At 55.7% G+C, this 21,622-nt stretch overlaps 1 protein-coding gene across 1 annotated transcript; it reads right to left on the reverse strand.

The window, feature by feature from the left end:
• Positions 1-5,034: 5,034 nt before the first annotated feature.
• Positions 5,035-6,369, reverse strand: KCNJ4 (potassium inwardly rectifying channel subfamily J member 4). The gene has a single exon (XM_007941664.2). The coding sequence runs from the start codon at positions 6,367-6,369 to the stop codon at positions 5,035-5,037; it is 1,335 nt and encodes a 444-aa protein (XP_007939855.1).
• Between the last annotated feature and the right edge of the window lie 15,253 nt (positions 6,370-21,622).

Raw genomic sequence — 21,622 nt, forward strand, 5'->3', positions numbered from 1 at the left:
TGCTAACTTGAAGGTCAGTAGTTTGAACTCACCTCATGAGCCACTCCATGGGAGAAAGATATGATAGTCTGCTTCCAAAAAGATTTACAGCCTTGGAAACCCCACAGGGCAGATTTACCTTGTTCTATAGGGTCGCTATGAGTCAGAATTCACTGGACAGCAATGTGTATCTTATAGATAAGGAAACAGGCCCAGAGACATAAAGCAACTTGCTCAGAGTCACACAGCTAGTAAATGGCAGAGGCAGAATTCAAACCTAGTACTCTCTGCTCTCCCACCCTTGGTCTCTTCTCTCTATAAATGTCCCTACCAAGGCCGGTGCTGCAGCCCCATGTCCCGGTGCCATCCTATGCCCCACTGCCCACCCTCCTTCTACTTCTGCTTCTACTCTATCAATGAGGAGCCCCCTGAGAAGCTGTGGAGGGGATCTTGGTTCTAAACATCAAAACTCAGGTCTACACTGCCATTGTGGAAAGATTCGGATGCCACGGGGTTGACATCTTAAGAGAGTCTGGCACGTGTAGCCAAGAATTCTCTCACCCTTTTTCACCTAGTGCTTAGCCTAAGCAAGAAGCCATAAGAAAAAAACAAAAAACAAAAAACCCACCACACAGAGATGTCCATGGCAGTATTGCGCGTCATGGACAGAAGAGTCCAGCAGTGGGGAAGGGCTCCGTCAACAGAGCTCATCAGAGGGCCAGCATCATGGGGGGCTCCCAGCTTGGTTTAAAGCTCTGTGGTCTTGGTCTTGACCTTCTTCATCTTTGAACTTGCATTTTGTAAGTGAAGTTCGGTGAGCCGATGGGGCACACTCATGAGTAGGCTTGGTAATCGGAAGAGCTTTCCAGTTGAGAGTCCTTTATGGCACGTTTGCCCTCGTTTCTGAGCAAGGCCCCAGCTAATTAGGTAGCTGGTCTTGCACATAGTAGCGGGAAGGGTACTGGTCTGGGAGCCAGGAGAGATGGGTTCAAGGTTACCCTACCCTATAGGCCGCAGTTTCCCCACCTGTAAAATGAAGGGTTGGACCAGATCATCTGTGATTCTATGAGCATTACGTAGCCATTAAAAATGGAAACCATATGCAGACTCTTTCAACATCCAGACCAGTCAGTGCTGGGAGAAAGGAGAGTGGGAAGATGCAGACGCGGGAGGCCAGCCAAGGACAGCTGAGCGGCTCACCAAGGAACCAAGGACCAGGAAGGGAGCAGGTTCCACAAGGTGGAAACGAACTGGAGTGCTTCCAGCTTCTCTTCTGCTGCTGCTGCTTTTTTTTTTTGGTGCTGGAACCTGGGATCGAACCATCTTCAGCTTCTCTATAAGCTACTGAAGTTCTCAAAGAAAAGAAGAGCTTCAGAAGCTAGCAGGAGGGAAACAACAGTGAACCCAGGGAATTCTCCTGAATGGGAGGGTTTGCCTCTGGCATCATGAGGCCAACTGTGCGGCTCCCACTAACCACACCTTCTCACTCTCTCTTTCCCTCCCCAAACCTCCTTGGATCTCTCTTCCTTCCTTCCTTCCTCTACCGGATATCCTGTATCCCGTTCCTTCTCTACCTCTGTGCCTGTCACCCTCCCACCCCATCCCCTTCACCCACGCCCACCCACCCTAGAACTGAAGAGTGAGGAGAGGACAGGACTAGGCAGGGTGGATGCTCTCCCCTCCCTGGCCCTGCAGGGAAGATGGGGTGGGCGAAGAAGGGCTGGGGGGCACCTCCAGGGCCCCTCCAGCCCACCCATTTCTGTGATGCTAAGCTCGGTGACATCTGAGGTTCTGACACCCCCAGAAGCTGAGACTCCATGACACCCCCCCCCAACTCCAGTGCCGCCAGGAGCCCTGAGTGGGGTGAGAGAGCTCAGAGGAGCTGCCTGCCAGCGAGTGGGGAGGCAGGTGGGAGGGCTGCGAAAGGGGAACAGGTGGGAGAGAAGGTGAGTCAGCAGGCACAGAGTGGAGCAGAGCCAGCAGGAGTTTGCAGGGAGCAGCGTCATAGCCCGGGAGCCTCTCTGTCGCTGGGGCTGGCTCTCAGCACCCTGGTGGCCGCCTCCCAGTGCCCTCTGAGCCCACACTGGGCTCCCCTTTGGCCCTCTAGAAAAGTCCTGGCTTTGGGTATTTGTCCAAACTTGTCCACCCTGGGTCCCACAGATTGCATGCAGGTTAACAGAGGGTTAAGGCCCCTCCAAAGGGAGTGACTCTTACAAGTGTCTGAGCAAGTAGCAGACTGATGACAAAGATGTTTGTCACCTTCATCATGTCACCACATCATCCGGAAAGGGAGGCCCATGTAGGGTGGGCCCTACGTGTACTCCTTTCCCCACCCTGTGTGCCCTGGCCTCCCTTGGGGATGGAGGGCTGTGTCACTTCTGAGATGGGTTCTAGGTTGAAGGTTCGGAGCCCGAGAGTGCCTGGGGCCAGGCCTCTTCAGTTACTCCTCAAGGAGTTAATCCCAGTTACTTCTTGAGGCGTAGGGCGTAGCTGAGACTGTAGCAGGCAGTAGAGGATGCCATCCCGGGGCCCTTCTGCGAGTGTGGGAGGGTGGGCCATGAGAGCTTGTCTTGCTGAATGACCCCCACGACCCTTCCCGGCTCCCGAAGTTCACAGGTGCACTCTGGGAAATCCAAGGCCAGCTCTGGGTGGGGGCAGGGAAAGGAAAGAGGCGTGCCCTACCCCTCACTTAGCCCCTGCCTCGGGGAAGGTAGGAATGAACCGGAAGCAGGCCCCTCAGCCTCTGTGACATCATCCTCCTCTTGGTTCAAGCCAACCTCTTAGTTTCCTGGGCCTCGGTTTTCTCATCTGTGAAATGAGACCCTAACTAACCCTTATCCTAACTACTCCTTGGAGTTTGGGAAGGGCGCTATCCTCTACCAGAGGATGCAAAATGTGTTACGTAAATGGGAAACATGAAGAGTAATTGGTAGGAGGGGGAACTTGGATTCCAGGCCAGCCTCCTTCTCCAAGGACAGAGGGCTCAGGCCAACTGTCAGAGCATGGAGGACGCACAGTGATTCACTCAAACGGCAGTCGCATCGCCAGTGCTCGTGAAATGTAATTCACAAAGCTGCCCACCGCACTTCACAGTCGACGAGCTAGTCTGCTGCTTCCCTGTGTTTCCTGAGGTAGCTGCCGCTTTGTGTAGAAGATTCCTGGGAACAGGGAGGGTGCCGTGTCCTCTGCTTCTTTACAGCCCAAGTGCTGGATCCACAGTAAGTGTAGAATGAAGCCAGACCTAGAAGATACCATCACACTCCCCGGGTCTGCGACAGACTGGCAAGCAGAGCTGCAAGCCCACCCTCTGCAACATGTCCATTCTTCCCCTGATGTGACCTGGAGTCCCTTTTCCCAGCCATGAATCTGAGCTGGCCTCGTGACTTGAATTGGCTGATAGAATGCAGTAGAAGTGACATCACACAACTTCAAGGCTAGGCCTCAAGACTCCTTGCTGCTTTGCCCTTCAGGCTGCTGCCCTGAGGCCCCTATCAGAACACTGGTCCAGCTGCAGGAGGAGGAAGGGCCCTGTGCAGGAGACCCAGGCAGCCCTCTGTCAGACACGTGGGTGAGGCCATCTTCACCTTGCAGCCTAGCTGACACTCCAGCAGAAGAACATGGCTGCCTGAGACAGCCAACCCAGCCCCACTCTGAATCATGAGAGAACAAATCTGCTGAGCCTACAAGTTGGAGGGTGGCTTGCTTCATGGTGCAGGCTAACTGAAGCCCAGGGAAGGGAAGGGGGATGCACTCAATGTCCCACAGTGACAGAGATCAAGACCAGATGAGGACAAGGTTCCCCAGCTGACCCCAAGAGCCTTCTCCCCCAGTGTCCTGCAGCCAGCTTCGGCAGCTCAGCCTGCGTAGGGGTGTGTGTGCGTGCACGCGCCGGATGTGTGGGGGCGTAAAGCGGTACTTCCACTCCATTATAAAAGGCTGGCTGACATCCACGAGCTCTTCCTGCCCATCGTCTCTGGGAGGGAGGTATGGTTAATCACATTCTACAGACTGTGAAACTGAGGCCAAGAGCCAACAGCCATCTGCTGACACTCACACGGCTAGTGAGTAGGAAAGCTCTCACTCACACCCGGGTCCTCTGACACCAACTCAAGGTCTGTCCCATTGACTCCAGGAAGGGTAATGGCAGATGGGAAAGTTCCCTCCACAGTCCTTCCTAGGATCAGCTCTCAGAAAGGGACACACACCACACACCACACACCACACACCACACACATGTTCATTCTTTCTTCCTCCCTCCCTCTTCCCCACCCCTCTGCCTTCCACCAGCCGACCCCTACTGGACTATATACTTTATTAAAAATATATCATTACAAACTCCATTGTCCGTCTGGCTGGGGCTGGGTGCCCGGAGGGACCGCTGGGAGGGCCGGGCCCTCGTCCTGCCGCTCCAGGGCACCCAAACCCAACACCACCCAGGGGTCAACACGGCTGGCTTGCGTGGCCTTGGGGGCCAGCCAGCTGGGTGCAGAAGGGACTCAGCTTGACCGACGGATGGGGAGGGGCGGGGGTGCACAGAGAGGGACTGCATCCCCTTGTCCTGCAGGTGAACATGGCGGAAAGTGGAAGTGGTACCTCCATTTCCCTCGGTTTATAGAGAGTTACAAAAGAAAGCCACGAGCAACAGGCCACAGTCATGCAAAGAAACGTGCCCCCCTCCCCCCGACCAAGCCCCGGCCCACCCCAGAACCCCGACGCCCACCCCAGCAGTCCAGCCGCCTTTCCCAAGGTCCTGAGAGCAAAGGGGCATGTCCTCCAAGGGTCGGTGGGGAAAGGGTGGTGACCTGGGGTCCCAGAGCCTCCTGTGGGTAGGGGCTGGAGAAGCCGGGCTGACAAGGTGTCCTGGGCCTCCTGGGCCCATCCTAGCTTGTGCTTTGGAGCTGGCAGGCAGGGGTCTCCCAGTCCTGTAAGCCCCTGCCTCCCTCCAGAAGGTGCCCTGAGCCAGAGTCTGCTCTGTCCTGAGTGTGGGCGGGGGTGTCCTGACATCCCATCCCCGGCAGAGGCTCTCCCAGGAAGCAAAGAGGGCGGGCCTGGAGGTCAGATGGCGGACTCCCTTCGGTAGGAGATGTTGTCCAGCGGGAGTGTGGCTTGCATTCGCTCCAGATCCAGGTGACTGCCAAACTCCAGCATCCGGATGATGCCCGCCTCCTCCTTGGAGCCCGCCTCCAGGCCCAGGCCCGCAGCCACAGCAGCCGCGGCCGCCGCCTCCTCCTCCATCTCCTCTTCCTCCTGGCTCATGAGGGCCAGCTCGTTCTCATAGCAGAAGGCACTGGGCGGGGGTGGCGGGGCGGGCAGCACGGTGATCTTACTCTCCTGCAGCTCCCGGGCGGAGCAGCAGGGCGTGCCAGCCACCTCGTAGGTCTTGTGGAAGCGCGAGTAGTCCACCTTGTAGTGGCTCTTCTCCTCGAAGACCACCGGTTCGAAGCGGTGGCCCCATAGGATCTCGCTGGCCAGGTAGGAGCTGCGGGCCTGGGTGGTCATGGCGGTGGCCTCCACCATGCCCTCGAGGATGACTACGATCTCGAAGTCTTCTGACTCCAGCTCCTCCTTGCCCATCCCATAGAGTGGGCTGTCCTCGTCGATCTCGTGGACGATGATGATGGGCGACACCAGGAAGATCCGGTCCAGGCCGATGTCATAGCCCACGTTGAGGTCCCTCTGGTCCAGCGGCAGGTACTCGCCCTCCTGGGTCATGTAGGGCTTGATGAGCTGGGCCCGCACATGGGCCTCCACGATGTGGCTCTTGCGTAAATTGCCCACGCGCCACATCAGGCAGAGCTTGCCGTCACGCACCGAGATGACCGCGTGGTGGCTGAACAGCAGCGTCTGCGCCCGCTTCTTGGGACGTGCCATCTTGGCCATGATGGTGCCGATCATGAAGGAGTCGATGACGCAGCCCACAATGGACTGGACCACCACGGCGATGACCGCCAGCGGGCACTCCTCCGTCACGCACCTGAATCCGTAGCCGATGGTGGTCTGCGTCTCCACCGAGAACAGAAAGGCTCCCAGGAAGCCGTTGACGTGCATGATGCACGGTTTGGGGGCCACCGGGGCTGCCCCACCACTGCCCGCCGGGGCGCCTGCTGCGGGCACCGCTGGGCTGACCTCCAGGTCGCCGTGGAAGAAGGCAATGCACCAGAAGAGGAGGCCGAAGAAGAGCCAGGAGACGAGGAAGGCCGCGGAGAAGATCATGAGCATGTAGCGCCAACGCGTGTCCACGCAGGTGGTGAAGATGTCAGCCATGTAGCGCTGCGACTTGTTACTCAGGTTGGCGAAGTACACGTTGCACTGGCCGTTCTTCTTGACGAAGCGGTTACGGCGTTTCCGCCGGGGCACGTGGGCCTGCCCGTTTCGGCTGTGCCCGTGCATGTCCTGATGCCGGCGTGCTCACCTGGGAAGCTGCGGGGCCTGGAGAGGAGAAGCCAGACACGTGAGATGCTGGGGAGCCAGAGATGCCAAGGACACCAGGCTTGGGGTGTCAAAGACGCTCAGAAGGAAAGAGCCTGCACTTGAGCTCAAGCCTCCTTTAGGAAGCTGAGGCCCCCAGGATGCGGATCTCGGCCCCAGACCCTCCAGACCTCCTTTCCCTGCTGCTAGGGAACTTCCTGACGCCATCTTGGCTTCCCTCTCCCAGCATTCTGTCCCCCTTGCCTCCCTGGGGTCAGACTCTGCTACCTGGGGTCTCACGGGGTTCTCCTTTGCTGTCCAATAGATAGCTGCTAGCCACCTGTGACACTTTACATCTAAATTAGTGGCTACAAAGGGCTGACACACGGCAACGGTTGTAAGGGTGTACAGCACCGGGCAGTGTTTTGTTCTGTTAGATATGGGCCACTGTGAATGATACAACTCCTAACAACAACAACAAATAAAATTGAATCCTCACTTCCTCAGTCTCAGTAGTCACATTTCAGATGCTCCTTGGCCACATATTGCTAGAGGCTACCGGATCGGAAGGGAGCTCAGGTAGCGTAGTGCCTAAGGCACTTGACTGCTAACCAGAAGGCTGGTGGTTCAAACACACCAGCCACTCCTCAGAAGGAAGGCTGGGCAATCTACTTCCGTAGTGATACTGCCTCGGAAACCCAAGGTGGGGTTGTTATGAGTTGGGTCCGACTTGATGGCACATAACAACAACAACAACCGGATCAGACAGAACATCTCCATCACTGCAGAGAGTCCTATTGGAAGGTGCTGGGACCTGCAGCCTCACCTCAGCTCCTCTCTTGGGCCTTCCCCTCCCACTGTTGCTTTGAGTCTCTGGACCCAGAGTTCAGTACTGTCCCAAGCTTGTCAGGAGCGAGGTGGGAGGAGACTCCAATGGTGAAGATGGAGGAAGGACAAGCCCTCGCGCTTTGGCCCTGGGCGCCAACGTTGCTATCTTCAGGTGAAGAAACAGGGGCTCGGGCAGCGGAAGTGAAGTGCCTAAGGCCACACAGCTGGCACATAGTGGATCCAAACCCAGGTGGGAGTAACTCTCCAGCTCCCTGTGGCTGTGTTCATGGTGTGGAGAGACAGGGAGTCTGTGTGTGGGGGGGTAAAGCATACCTGCTGCCTCGCTAATTTGCAACTCATTTCACCTCGCGGAGCCTCAGTTTCTTCATCTGTAAAACGGGGCTCAAAATCCCCGCCTCACAGGACCTAAGGAGAGACTCTAACCGAAAAATCAAACTCACTGCCAAGGAGTCAATTCTGACTCACAGCAACCCCCACTGGGTTTTCAAGGCAGTGAATCTTTACGGAAGCAGATTGCCCCATCTTCCTTCTGCATGGCAGCTGATGGGTTTGAACTACCAACCCTCAGGTTAGGAGGCAATTGTCTTAAGCGCTGTGCTACCAGAACTCCTTCAAGGAGAGGCTAGATGCTCTGTTAAAGCCAGCAGCCCTCCTGCCTTCCTTCCTTCTTCCTGGGAGCAATAGGAAGCTGGCCAGAGGCATGACTCCTTGTCAGTGTCCCCAGCTGTTTCAGTGGAGGAACCCCCCCCTCAACGGCAGGCACACCAGCTGGGCCCATCCCTCCTTCATCCCTTCCCCCTCCCTTCCATAGGGGCCCCAGGAGAGAGAGGGTGCTGCCCGGGGCCCCAGGGCTGGCAGGGCTGGCCATGCTCGGGCTGCGGGTAACATTTTGGCACAGAATTATATAAGGCTGGAAGTTTCTATTTTCTGTCCCATTCTTCTTCCTGATCTAATTGTGCATCTGTGGCAATGTTTATACACTTCCCCGGTTCAGGACAACTCGGTTGCCGGAGCAACCGGTGCGCGCCAACGCTGTAATTTAGAGATCAACAGCTTCAAGCCTGCCTCTTCCAGGAGAAACTCCTTCTCCCAGCCCAGGGAGAGCGAGCCCTGCCACCACCTCCTACCCGCGGTCACCCCACCCCAACTCGAGGTGCTTCTCCCTTGCCCCCTTGAAAGGAGCTCCCTGGTTCCCACAGTCATGGGTTTGAATTCCGGATCTGCTGTGTGCCTTGGACAAGTTACTTGACTCCTCTGAGCCTTGGTTTCCTCACCTGGAAGAATGGCAATACTGAGGGCCATTGTTAGACGCCCTAACAGGTAATGGGGGCGTGGCCTCTGGTGCAAAGCAAGTTGTAATGCAGCCAGACATGCCAGGCCCTTCTGCTAACTTCCCCCGGAATCCCACCAGCCAGGGCGTTTTCTATCAGGTCTTCCTTCACTAAAAAGGTCCCCCCGCCTTGATTGCACCTGCATTAGCACTTGTCATTGTACATCGGAGCCAAAGTAGCTTAGAGACAGAATGGCTGGCTGAGGGTCCCAGGGAGAGGCTGGGTGGGGTCAGCACTGGACCCAGGTCCCTTACTCCCACTCCAGAGCTCCCGGGAGAAAGTCAAGGTGCTCCTGGGAAGAGAGACCCCTTCAGTCTTCCCCACTTCCTCCCTAGAGGGGCTTAGAAGGGTTTGGGGTGAGGGAAGAGAGGGCAGCAGCCCAGAGCCCCAGCAAGGCCTGGGCCCACTCCACAGGCATCTGGGAGAGAGGCAGAGGAACAAGGCCCTTTGACGGAACCTAGGCCTTTGATGGGGGGGAAGTGAGGCCCAGAGTGGGCAAGGGCCCTGCCCAGGCTGAACCTGAGCCCAGGGCGCTGGGGGACCTCCTGGTTCTCTGCCCAAGGGACTGGGCTCTGACCTGGGGGTTCATCTGGTGATGCACGAAAGGGGTCTTCATGGGGCTCCCACCCTCTTGGCAGAGACTCTGAGGGGAGAGGGCAATCCCCTCATGGCCATAGGAAAATGGAGACTCCTTGGGCTTCCCCTCACTTTCACTGCCCACTGCCCCCCATCAGTGAGCTGAAGTGACTGGAGTTTGGTCAAGGACCCAGGGTCCGCCCTGAGGTTCCACATGTCTCCACCCCGACACTCACCCTGACCTCAACATTCACACCTCACCCCAACACTCACTTCTGAACCCCAACAAATCCCAACCCCAACACTCTCACTCACCCCAACCCTAACATTCATCCCCAATCCCAACCCTCACTCCAACCCCAACTCAACGCCCCCCCAGGCCCCAGCCTTCTACCGCCCTGACCCCCACCACCCCTATCAGCCCCACATCACAGCCCTACGGGGCACAGTTTTATCCTGCTGACCACTGTGCCTCCTCTCAAGCTCACTGTTTATCTGAGTCCCTACTATGTGCTCTGGTGGTGTAGTGGTTAAGGTATTTGGCTGCTAACCAAAAGGTTTGAACCCACCAGCTGCCCCACAGAAGAAAGATGAGACAATCCATTTCTGTAACTATTTATAGCCTTGGAAACCCAACAGGGGTCGCTGTGAGTTGGAATCGACTCTGTGGCAGTGGGTTTATTGTTTTTTGTTTTTCCTTACTATGTGCCAGGCCCTGTGTGGCCCCTTGGCCCATATTATTGACGCTCCCAATGCATCCCGAGGCTTGGAAATGAAGCTGTCTCCCCAGGCACACTGTGGCCCCCTGACCCATCACCCTCTGCCAGCAAGGAGGCTGGTCTCGGTGACGACCTGTAGCTGGTGAGAGCCCGGGAGCTCCTCTGCCAAGTGACCTGCTAAAGGAGACAGGGCTCCTGTCGCCATGGGCTCGCTTGGCAGGAAGGAGAAGTTCACCTGCCAACACGTAGGCTGACTGGCACAATGCCACCACCGAAAAAGTAAAAAGTACAAAGCCCAGCGGGGTGTTTTCATTGACAAACCCCAGGAGATGGTCAGATTTTCTTCTTTGTCACACGGGGCTTCCTGGGGTGAGCACACCACGCAGGGATACGTGTGAGAGAGAAGTGAGTGTGGACAAGGGAGAGGAGCAAGCCACACCAGCAAACCATCCTCCTGAGGAGAGACGTCTTATTCTTTTTCAAAAAGAGCCCTGGTCACTCAGGTGCCTGTACTGTATCGTCAGTTTGTCCTGCTGGGGTGGCTTGCGTGTTGTTATGAGGCTGGAGGCTATACCATTGGTATTTCAAATACCTGCAGGGTCACCCATGGTGGGCAGGTTTCAAAGGAGCTTCCAGACTCAGACAGACTCGGAAGGAAGGCCTGTTGATCTACTTTCAAAAGTCACCCAACGAGAACCGCACGGGTCACAACAGGACACTGTCGGCGATAGCTCTGGAAGATGAGCCGCCGTGGCTGAAAACAAAGCCCACTGCCATTGAGTTGATTCGGACTCACAGCAACCCTACAGGATACAGTAGAACTGCCCCCTGGGGTTTCCAAGGCTGTAAACCTTTACAGAAGCAGACTGCCTCATCTTTCTCCCTGCAGAGCTGCTGCTGGTGGGTTTGAACTGCCGACCTTTTGGTTAGAAGCTAAGTGTTTAAACTGCTTCTGTAAAGATTTGCAGCCTTGGAAACCCTAGGGGCAGTTCTACTCTGTCCTCTAGGGTCTCTGTGAGTTGTGATCCACTCGATGACAGTGGGGTTTGTTTGGAAATGCAGGCAGGGGTGGGGTGGGGTGTGTGAGGTATTCTAAGAGGGCAGACTAGGTGGCAGAGACAGGGAAGAGAAACAGGAAGCAGAAGCAGGAGCGAGTCCGGAGGCAGGGACCTTCCCCCGGAGCCGACAGACAGGAAAGCCTTTGCCCAGAGCCAGCCCCCTGAACTCGGACTGCTAACCTCCTGAACTGCCAGAGAACAAATTTCTGTTTGTTAAAGCCCCCCATGGATGTGGTACTTCTGTTACAGCAGCCCTAGAGAGCTAAGACGATGGAGCTGTTCTGTTGTCCGTGGGGTCGCCGAGAGTCAAAGCCAACTGAACGGCAAGTAACAACAACAACGTTAAAAAACCCCGCCATCCAGTCTATTCCAACCCATAACGATCCCATAGGATGGAGCAGAGCTGTCCCATAGGGTTTCCAAGACTGCAAATCTTTATGGAAGCAGACTGCCTCCCTCATCTTTCTCCCCTGCAGAGACTGCTGGGTTTGAACCACCAACCTCTCGTTAGCAGACCAGTGCTTTAATGACAGCGCCGCCAGAGCTCCGGATGGAATTCAGCATAGCTGTGGCGATTCTGCATCCACCATCAGGAGGACCCAAACTCACTGCCGTCGAGGCGAGTCCAACTCTAGCGACCCTATAGGACAGAGTAGAACTGCCCATACGGTTTCCAAGACTAAATCTTTACAAAAGCAGACTGCCTCATTTTTCTCTTGGGGAGCGGATGGTGGGTTCGAACCGCTGACCTTCTGGTTAGTAGCCAAATGCCTTGACCACTGAGCCACCCGAGCGCCAGACACAGTAGCATCAGATCTACAGTACAAACACTGTACTTTTCTGCAGGGGACGGAATGCTCTAGTTCTCATTGCAACAAATGGTGCCCATTAACGTGCACTGAAAGAATGTGGTCTCAGGCTCCTTTCAAAGGTGGGGGCCCACCCCAACACTCACACCCCAACCCCAACACTCACACCCCAACCCCAGCACTCACACACCAATCAGGTCCTGGCCCCTCTGACACTGCTTTGCTGAGTGACCCCAACATATCACTGCTCTTCTTGGCCTTGGTTCCTGCAGAAAATGGGGTTCTTTTGCCCAGCCTCCTTCGTGGCACACAGTTTGAGAACCAGAAGGGTGGATGTGGTGCCTCCCAAAAAACCCACTGCTATCGACTCAATTCTGACTCATAGCGACCCCCATGGGGTTTCTAAGGCAGTAAATCTTTATGGAAGTAGATTACCCCAACGTCCTTCCACAGAGTGCTGGTGGGTTTGAACCACCAACCTTCTGGTCAGCAGTCAAATGCCTTTTTTGGCAGTGTACCCCCAGAGCTCCTTGTGTGATGCCCCAGGGTGTTCCAGATTCTTCAGCTAGGGCTGCGAGCCTGTGGCAAAATGAGGAACAGGATGGTGGGGTCGTGTGGGGGACTCAGGGCTCATCTTTTCAGTGCTAAGCCTTCTTTCTTTTATGAAGTGATAGATATGGGTGGTGCTGGTGACTTTTCACAAATTTAATGTCCTTTCCCGGCAAATGAAGATCTAATGATGCTGTATATTATGAAACTTGTTGTTCTTTTGATGCTACTTGCTGCTGTTGTTCGGTGTCCTCAAGTCGAGTTCGGAATCACAGTGGCCCCGTGTACAATAGAACGAATCACTGCCCGGTCCTACGCCAGCCTCACAATCCGTGCTATGTCTGAGCCCACTGTCATAGCCACTGTCACTGTGCTGCTGTGACATCCCAAATCTGGGAGTGCCTAGGCCATGCTTCATTTGGCACTAAGGAAACTGAGGCTGAGAGGTGGCAGAAGGAAATCTAGGCCTCAGGGGAGTGAAAGTGACCAGCAGAGCCCCCAGGCCCGACCCCATGGCTTTCCTGGCCCTTCCTGGGGAGTGGAGGGGCAGCTGGGGACACTGCCTGCCAGGGGGCGCCAGAGGAGGGGGGAAGGCCAGGAGCTCCCGTCAACTCCTAGGTTTTCCCTATGACGAGACATGACATGCCCCCCTCCTTGCCCCTAACTCTCTTTGCAAAAGAAAAGCTAACAAGCTGGCACAGCCCGGGGGGTCCTGGCTCCCTGGGCCAGTCTCCCTGTGCCCGCCCTTGTCCTCACGGAGGTGCACCTCACAGAGCTTTATAGGCCCCAGACAAGCAGCATCAGCCCCTCCTGAGATCCAGGTAGCTGGATGCACCTCAGTCTCTTGTGCCCTGCACTCAGCTCCCAGCCCCGGAGCCTCCCTAAGATAGAGCCCTGCCAGGCTGTGGCCATTAAGCATTGTGTGGTGTCCCTATCTCTGAGGTCAGGTGGGACTATGGAGGCCCAGGGAGGGCGAGCACCTTAGTGCCCGCAGCTCAGCCCCTGGGCCCAGTCGACCCGCCTTTCCTCGGGGTGTCATTGCTTCCTTCCAGTGAAGGAACATTCTGGAAGTGCTGACTCCATGCCAGACTGCCTCATCTACCTCATGGGCCATCACCACTGCCTTTGCCTGTTTAACAAGTATTTATTAAGTCCCTACCACGGCAACAAGCATGGTTATTGTTTCTGTTCCCCACCTGAGGAAGTGCAGGCTAAGGGTTGGGGGGTGGGCAAGGGGTCCATACGGCAGAAGTGGCGATCCCAGGACTCCCACTCAGGTCCAGCTGGGACCAGGGCCCAGCTCACCCAGCCCCCAACCCCTGGTCTCCAGCTCCCTTCCCTGCCCAAGGTGCCCCTGTGGCCTGGATGGAGCCCCTCTCTCCCTTGACTTCCTTGGCTGTGCTAGCTGTGGCCCCTCCATCCTCTGAGCCCCATAGCCCTCACTGTCTAGCTGCACCACTCAGCGTCTGTGCAACTGTACCTCAATTAACGTGCTGGCTAACCCCACATGATGGGGTGGCACGACCCGGTTTTCAGTCTCAGCTCACTCACGGTCACCTCCTAATGTGTTCTCTTTGCACCTCAGTCTCATGTGCATGATGGAAGTGACAGTTGCAGGACCTGCCTCACCGGCTGTTGTTGAGGGGAACAGAACCCCTACTCTATAGAAACATGGGCTGATGTGAGGGTTAAATGAAGGTTTGAAGGTAAAATGGGAAAATGATTGGGTGATGATGATGAAAGTAAGATCACTGGGCTGGCTTCAACTCCTGGCTCCAACCACTCATGTGGTCACGCTCTTTCCTTCATTGACGATATGGGAAACTGCGGTTGCCCCTGGTAGGACAGTGGGGTGACTGATGTGATGAAACGAGGCGCCCAGACAGGGCCCGGGACAAGGCACAGACCTGGGTGACTGGTGGATGTTGCTGAGTTTGCTCAGCGCCCCTCCCCTGACCCCCAAGAGTTGATGGATGGGAGAGGTTAAGGGGCGTACCATCTCCCTGACCACCCAAAGGGAGCAGCCACAGGGCAGTAGGGCGGGGCAGGCAGGGCGCTAACAGTGCGTTGGGAAGGGGTTCGGGGGGGGACATGGTTTCCTTGGGGGATGTGGAGAGAATTAACACCATCATCCATTTCCCATCCCCCTGAAGACTGCAGAGCCTGCCCCCTGCTCCATCTCTGGCCTTGACTACCTGGTCTGGGTGGGCGGCCTTTCAGCTCTAACACGTAGGGCTTTGCAGGGAGGGAAAGGGCTCAAGGCCCCAGGTAGCTGAGCTCTATCTCTCAAAGGGGAGCTGCGGCCTGACCTGGCCACAGAGGCAACTGTGGCAGGGTGTCCCCACCTGCCCATGACCCTCTACAGTCTACTTCTCTGCCTTCCAACCCTTCCAGATCTTTCTCCCTCCTCTTTATGAATTGTGAGGGCCCACGGCTTCCCCCTCCCAGTGCAGTGCCTTCAGCTCTGGAGCCTCCCAGCTGTACCCCTTTCTGCCTGTGTGACCTTGGGCAAATTACTTAGCCTCTCTGGTCCCTGCCCTCTTCAGCTTTAAGTGGCACTAATAATAGTGCTTGCTTCATAACATTGTAATGAGGAATTAGTGGGATGATGCACATCGCTGCCCAGCACAGAGTGAGCGGTCGGTAAGTGGAACCTATTGCTCCCAAGGCTGGGCAGGTCTTCCTTTGATCTCCTGACCGGAATTTCAGATGCAGCATCCCAGAGCCCGCCCTGCACCCATCCATGCAGGCCTACCAGTCTGTCTTCCAACTGTGGCATTAGGCACGAGTGGGTAAGAGGATCAGACAGACCTGGGTCAGCATCAGGCTCAGTCCTGCTGAGCTGTGTGACTTCAGGCAGGTTTGGTGACCTCTCTGACGCTCAGTCTCCTCACTTGCAAAAGGAACAAAGTGGTGCCTACCTGGCAGGTGGCCCGTGGCGTCAGATGCGAACTGTCATGAAAGCGTAGGCCACGCAGAGGGTACTCAGTCAACACTGTTCCTTCCCCACACCGTCTCCTGGTCCCTGAAGTCCCACTGCACACCACAGCCCCGCCCCCACCAGCCACCCTGCACAAAGGAGCATTTATGAGCCCTTCTGCTGGCTCTGTCCTGAGCGCTCCGCGCCGATCAATGCCTGTAACCCTCACAGGGACCTCAGAGGATGTTACCATGACCAGCCCTATTTCAGAAGGAAGAAAACTAAGGCACAGAGTTGAATAACTTGCTTGAGGTCACACAGCTTGAAAGTGGAAGAGCCAGGGTTTGGACGTGGGCAGATAGGGCCAGGGCACACTCTCTGGACACGCTGCTCTCCTGCCTGGAAGACACTCAGCACACAGCCCATCTGCTTCCACTTGATAAACATTCATCAAACCCAGCTGTGTGCCAGGTTCCGTGAAGTCAGTCCTACTGGGGAAGGAGAAACTGGATTGCAGGGCAAGTAGGAGGCAGGAGCCAGGTTCCTGACTCGAGTCTAGATAACACAGGGGCTCCAGAGAAGGTCTGAGTGGTGTGGGGTGAACTGGCCCTCTGCCCAACCTCTCACCCAGTGAATGCTGGGCAGGTGAACGGGCCTAAAAAGCATGTTCCTAGAACGTCCAGTCAGACCTTTCAGTCAGGGTCAAAACACTGGAGGCCACCTGCTCCAACCTGTTCCTGAAATGCAGGTGGCCTTTGCCACACTACGGACGCTTAGTCCCTACTCACCACCCACTGTAGCCCTTTGTGGGGAGGACTAGTTTCGCTCTAAGTATGGTGGCCTTTGTCTTTGACTCCAGATGAGTACAGATATATGATCCCTAAGGAGCTCTGGTGGCACAGTGCCTAAGGCATTTGACTGCTAACTAGAAGGTTGCTTGTTCAAACCCACCAGCAGCTCTGCGGAAGGAAGATGGGGCAATCTACTTCCATAAAGATTTACCGTCTTGGAAACCCAATGGAGGTCACTATGGGTCGGAATCAACTCAATGACAGTGAGGTTTTTTTTTTTTTTTAAGGGACATGAATGGAGAGACACATAAGGCAAGGTCGAGGGGTTCCCAGTACAGAGCTCTGAAGGCCAAGGGGGCGCATTCCCCTCCCAAGAGCGACGTTCTCACCCACCAGGAAGCCCTCTGAGCCTCTCCATCCAGGGCTTTACATCACGGTGGATTACCCAGTAAGCAAGGTAAGCACGGGCTTGCTTGTGCTTACTCACTCATCTGTAGTGAACAATTTCACAGTTTCAAAGATGTGGTGAAAACCATGTGGAACTCTTCACTACAGATGAGTGAGTAAGCACAAGTATGCCCATGCTTACCTTGTTTACTGGGTCCTCTGTCCCTGTCAGGGATTGCAAATTTGAAAAGAGGCTTTGATTCTGTAAGAAGATGCTGTGGGGTTGGGAGAGAGACAGATGCCAGCTCTTCCTAGAAGCAGAGTCTTTGATGTGGTGAAAAAATGTGAAATTGTTCACTACGGATTAGTAAGTAAGCGCGGGGAAGGCCGTGCTCACCTGCATATGGCGTAACCCAACACTGGCCATCGGCATGGCATATGTGCTGTGAATTCTGCGAGCCGTTCCAGCGAACTATCGAACCCAATGGGGCAAGGGGAGCCAGGAGGTCGGGGAGTGAGAGTGTCACATGGACCCCGAGCTTGAGGCTTCCTCCTGAAGGGATAGCAGGAAACCAGCCCCAGATGTGTGGCCAGCAGCTCAGAAGCTTGGGGTGTTGGTGGACACCCCATTTGCAGCCGGCATCTGCCCATCTGGCAGTTTAAAGGATGGTGTCCTTTTAACTTGTGAACTCTGACCTAGCTCTGGGTGGCTAGGGTCAGAGAGAGTGCCATGGGGGCAGCTGGAGACAAGGATGAAGAAGTGGGCATGTGAGGACTGGATCCATCTCTGCACTTTGGGATCAGATTTATGTTGAACCTTTCCACATACCCTTCTATTGGCCAAACTGTCCCACCCATGGGCTACCCCAGATGCCTGCACCCCTCCTCCCCACAGAGCCTTGCAGGCAAGGGTAGGCCCCTGAGGCTTCTCTTCTCTGGAGCCACCTGAGCTCCCGATGCTGGCAGGGGTTCAATCCCCACTGCCTTGCTGTGGCTGCTGGGGCCCATCTTCCTCCAAAGTCCCTCTCTCACTTGCTATTCCTCATGCACTTGCTGTGGGTCACACCCAGGCCTTGCCCTCACTCAGCGATGGACCCGCTGAGGAAGGACATTGCTGTTGTTAGATGGCACTGAGTTGGCTCAGACTCACAGTGACCCGATGTATAACAGAACAAAACACTGCCGGTCCTGCGCCAGCCTCACAATCCTTGCTATGCTAGAGCCCACTGGCGCAGCCACTGTCAGTCCATCTTGTTGAGGGCCTTCCTGACGTTGCTGGTGTCAGCTGCTGTGGATGACCACCTTACGCACTACAGAGCGAAACGTGGCCTTGCCTTCTCAGGATCGTTGGTATGTGTGAGTCCATTGTTGTCACTGTCGTGTCAACCCACCTCACTGAGGGTGTCCCTCCTTGCTGAACTGTGTTAAGCATTTTGAAGGAAAAGTACAGCATGGAGTGAAAGGGGAGGCAGGGGCCCTGGCTTGGTGGAGGCCCTCGGAAGGCCTCTTCGAGGAAGTGACAGTACCCACTGATCTGAGTAGTAAGCGGGAATTGGTCAGGGGAACTGTGTCTGTGTGAAAGGTGGCGTGCAGAACGTTCCACAAGGAGCTCGGTGCATCAAGAATCTGCAGCAAGGGTCAGGGAGAGCGGAGGGAAGTGAGCAAGGGGGAACGTTGCCAGGTTGAAGCCCCAGAGGCAGGAAGTTTCTGGGCAGATACGGGAGGGTTGTGGATCTCAGCCCTGGGGTGATGGGAAGCTGTGGACAGGATTTTGCCTCGTTTGGTCTTTTAAATCTTCACGTGGAATCTTCAAGACATACAAATATATACCAGCTGCCATCCATCCGGCCCTGGGGCAGCCGGGGGCTGACAGACAGGACCCAGTGGAAGCAGGAGGCCTGCCAGGTGGGCAGTGACGGTGGCTTGCAGCTGCTGCCGGGGTGTTGGTAGCAGTGGAAACAGCATCACCAGGCGCCACGGAGTCGACCCCACGTGTGTCAGAGCAGACCTGGGTTCCACAGGCTTTCAGGGGCTGATCTTCAGAACTGGGTCACCAGGCCTTTCTTCCGAGGGGCCTCTGAGTGGACTCGAACCCCCAACCTTTGGATTAGCAGCTGAGCCCATCATGTGCACACACCATCCAGGGACAACAGTGGAACTGTTGTTGTTGTTGTTATGTGCGGTCGAGTCGGCCCCGACTCATAGCGACCCCTCCTTGGGTTTCCGAGGCAGTATCACTACGGAAGTAGGATTGCCCAACCTTCCTTCTGAGGAGTGGCTGGTGGGTTTGAACCGCCAGCCTTCTGGTGAGCCGTCAAGTGCTTTAACCACCATGCTACCAGAGCTCCTACAGTGGAACTAGAGAGAGGTAAACAGCTTTGGGATGTGGTCAGGGAGCCCACAGAGTCTGGTGGCAGGCTGGACATGGCGGGGCAGGAAGACAGGAAGTCAAGGAAGATGGGGTGAATGGGGTGCTGCAATGGGGAGGCTGAGGAGGACCAAGTTTCTGAGGGTGCGGTGGCCTGAGGGTCCAGGTGGGGGCGTCTACTGGTGGCCAACTCCTGAGCTCCCAAGAGATCTGGGAGGAGTTAGACATCCTGAGAGTGAGAGGGCGAGATCGCCTGGGGCAGGGTGTTGAAGGAGAAGGGAAGACAGCCCTGACCATAGTGCAGCCACTGCACAGGGAGAAGATCTGGGGAGGCTGAGCAGCCCGAGAGGAAGGAAGGCGCAAAACCAGGAGAGCGTGGCGGCGGAAGTGAGCGCCAGCGGAAGTGCTAGGCACCGCTGGCCAGCGTGGCCCGGCCATCCCAGTTCACCCGAGCACAGGAGTCACGTTGCTCTTCTCCACATAATTCTGTCTCCTCTCAGCCAAATGGAGCCCTGGGAGTGTAGTGGTTTAGCATTTAGCTGCTAGTCAAAAGGTTGACGGTTGGAACCCACCAGCTGCTCCACGGGAGAAAGATGAGGCAGTCTGCTACCGTCAAGTTTACAGCCTTGGAAACTCTATGGGGCAGGTGTACTCTGTCCCACAGTGTCGCTAAGTGTTGGAATTGACTTGGTGGCTGTGGGTTTGGTTTTTTCAGTTTAGCCAAAAAGGATTGCATACTCTTCAGAGGCTGAGGAATGACGGTGCTGGGGAGGGGTGGGGGGCTGAGGTGGTCTACAGGAGCTCGGCTCACAGGCACCCTTCGCACCCAGCAGAGGGTGAAGAGGAGGGGAGTGTGGCCGTCACTGCCCACCCCCCACAGTGTTGCCTCCTTGGCCTTGCTGCAAATAAGACTCCAGGAGCTGGGGCTGCTGTCCCCCCCCCCCCCCCCCCCCCCCCCCCCCGGTCCCCCAGAGCTTTGGGGGCGGGGCTGATGTCTTCACACACACTCAGAGATTGGCCCGGGCTCCAGCTAGCCAAGAGGAGTGGGGAGGCACGGGGAGGCAGAGCTAAGATCGAGTTTTGCTTCCTCCACTATTGTGGGGACTATGTATCAGGGGCTACTGGGTGGCTTTTGGGGAGTCACAGCACCCCTAGGACTCTGGTCTGCAGATAGGATATTCTCGTACGTGGGGGCCAGCCTGGCTGCACCCCAAATGCCCCTCCACTAACAGTGTGATGCAGCCCTGAGAGGAGGGAGCCCGTTACAGAACAGTGTGGGTCTTCCAGATGTATTTTTAAGGGAAACAAGGCAACAGTGGTGAATAGTGAGTGTACTATCTCCATTTGTGTGAAAAAAGGAGAGAAAAAAAAGAAATTTACAGACACACATATTTGCTTGTCTGTGGATGGACACCCAGGAAACTGGTGACGCGGGCTGCCTCTGGGGGGAGGGTGCAGGTGGCCGGGAAGGGGGTGGGAGGGAGCTCATTGTATCCCGTTGGGGCTGTTTTAATTTTAGAATATATGAGTGTATTACCTATGGAAAAAATACACATAAAAGCTTTAAAATAGTGTGTACATATGTGTATTTTTCTGAGAAGAAAGAACGCAGCATCCATAAAGTCCTCAAGAGAGACTGTGGCCCCAGAAGGGCTGGCAATTCCTCACTTACGAGCTGTGTAGCCTTGGGAAAATGCCTTAACCTCTCTGAGTAGCATCCATAAAACAGGCTAACACCCATGTCATAGGCAGGCTGATGAGAGGTGACAGCGGAGGGCAGGGGTTTATAAACTGTAAAAGGGGTCTGCCCCTCTTCCCCTCGCATTCTCCCCGCAGCATCCTCCAGGGTCCCTCGGAGTACCCCCTCCTCTAGGCTGAAGGCCCCCTCTGGGTTCTCTGTCTCTGTGGCCGCTGCTCTTTCTCCAGCCATTTTTCTGCCAGGCACTTACTCCCTGTGACCCCAGCTAATCCTGTGGCTTAAAACACCACCCAGCCGGCACCTCCCTCCCCAGGAGCACCCAGCATATTTGGCTCCATGTGTCCATAGACCTCAAAGAGCCATCGCAGACTCAGCTCCCCAAGACAGAGAGAGCCACCCCTCAGTCCTCGCCCTGCCCCCCACCTCCAGCCTGCTACCCAGGCCTCCTCCTTCAACTCTCTTGAAATCCAGTCATAACACTGTTACAGTGGCCGATACTCAGGAGTCCCTGGGTGTGCAAATAGCTAAGCTGAAAGGTTGGCGGTTCAAACCCATCCAAAGGCACCTCGGAAGACAGGCCTGGCATTCTGCTTCTGACAGGTCACAGTTTCAAAAACCCTATGAAGCAGCTCTGCTCTACACATATATACACATACACACACACACACACACACATACACAGTACGGCTGCCAGGTGTTGGAATGACTCCCGAGCAACAAAGAACACACACACACACATGAGGGGCTGCCAAGTGTCAGAATGACTCCAGGGCAACAAACAACACACACATGACACACACACACACACACATACATGCGGCTGCCAAGTGTCAGAATGACTCCAGGGCAACTAACAACACATGTGCAGGGCTGCCAAGTGTCAGAATGACTCCAGGGTAATTAACACACACACACACACACACACACACAGCTGCCAAGTATCAGAATGATTTCAAGGCAACCACACACACACACACACACACACACACACACACGGCTGTCAAGTGTGAGAATGACTCCAGGACAACTAACAACAGACACACACTCACAGCTGCCAAGTGTCAGAATGACTCCAGGGCAACAAACAACAAAAACAACACACACACAGGGGCCTGCCAAGTGTCAGAAAGACTCCAGGGCAACTAGCAGCTCCCACACGTGCTCCACCCGCATCCAGCC

The sequence above is a fragment of the Orycteropus afer genome, unplaced genomic scaffold (assembly GCF_000298275.1).
Source record: "Orycteropus afer afer isolate SDZICR_OR568_19922 unplaced genomic scaffold, OryAfe1.0 scaffold00083, whole genome shotgun sequence".
Lineage (NCBI taxonomy): Eukaryota > Metazoa > Chordata > Mammalia > Tubulidentata > Orycteropodidae > Orycteropus > Orycteropus afer.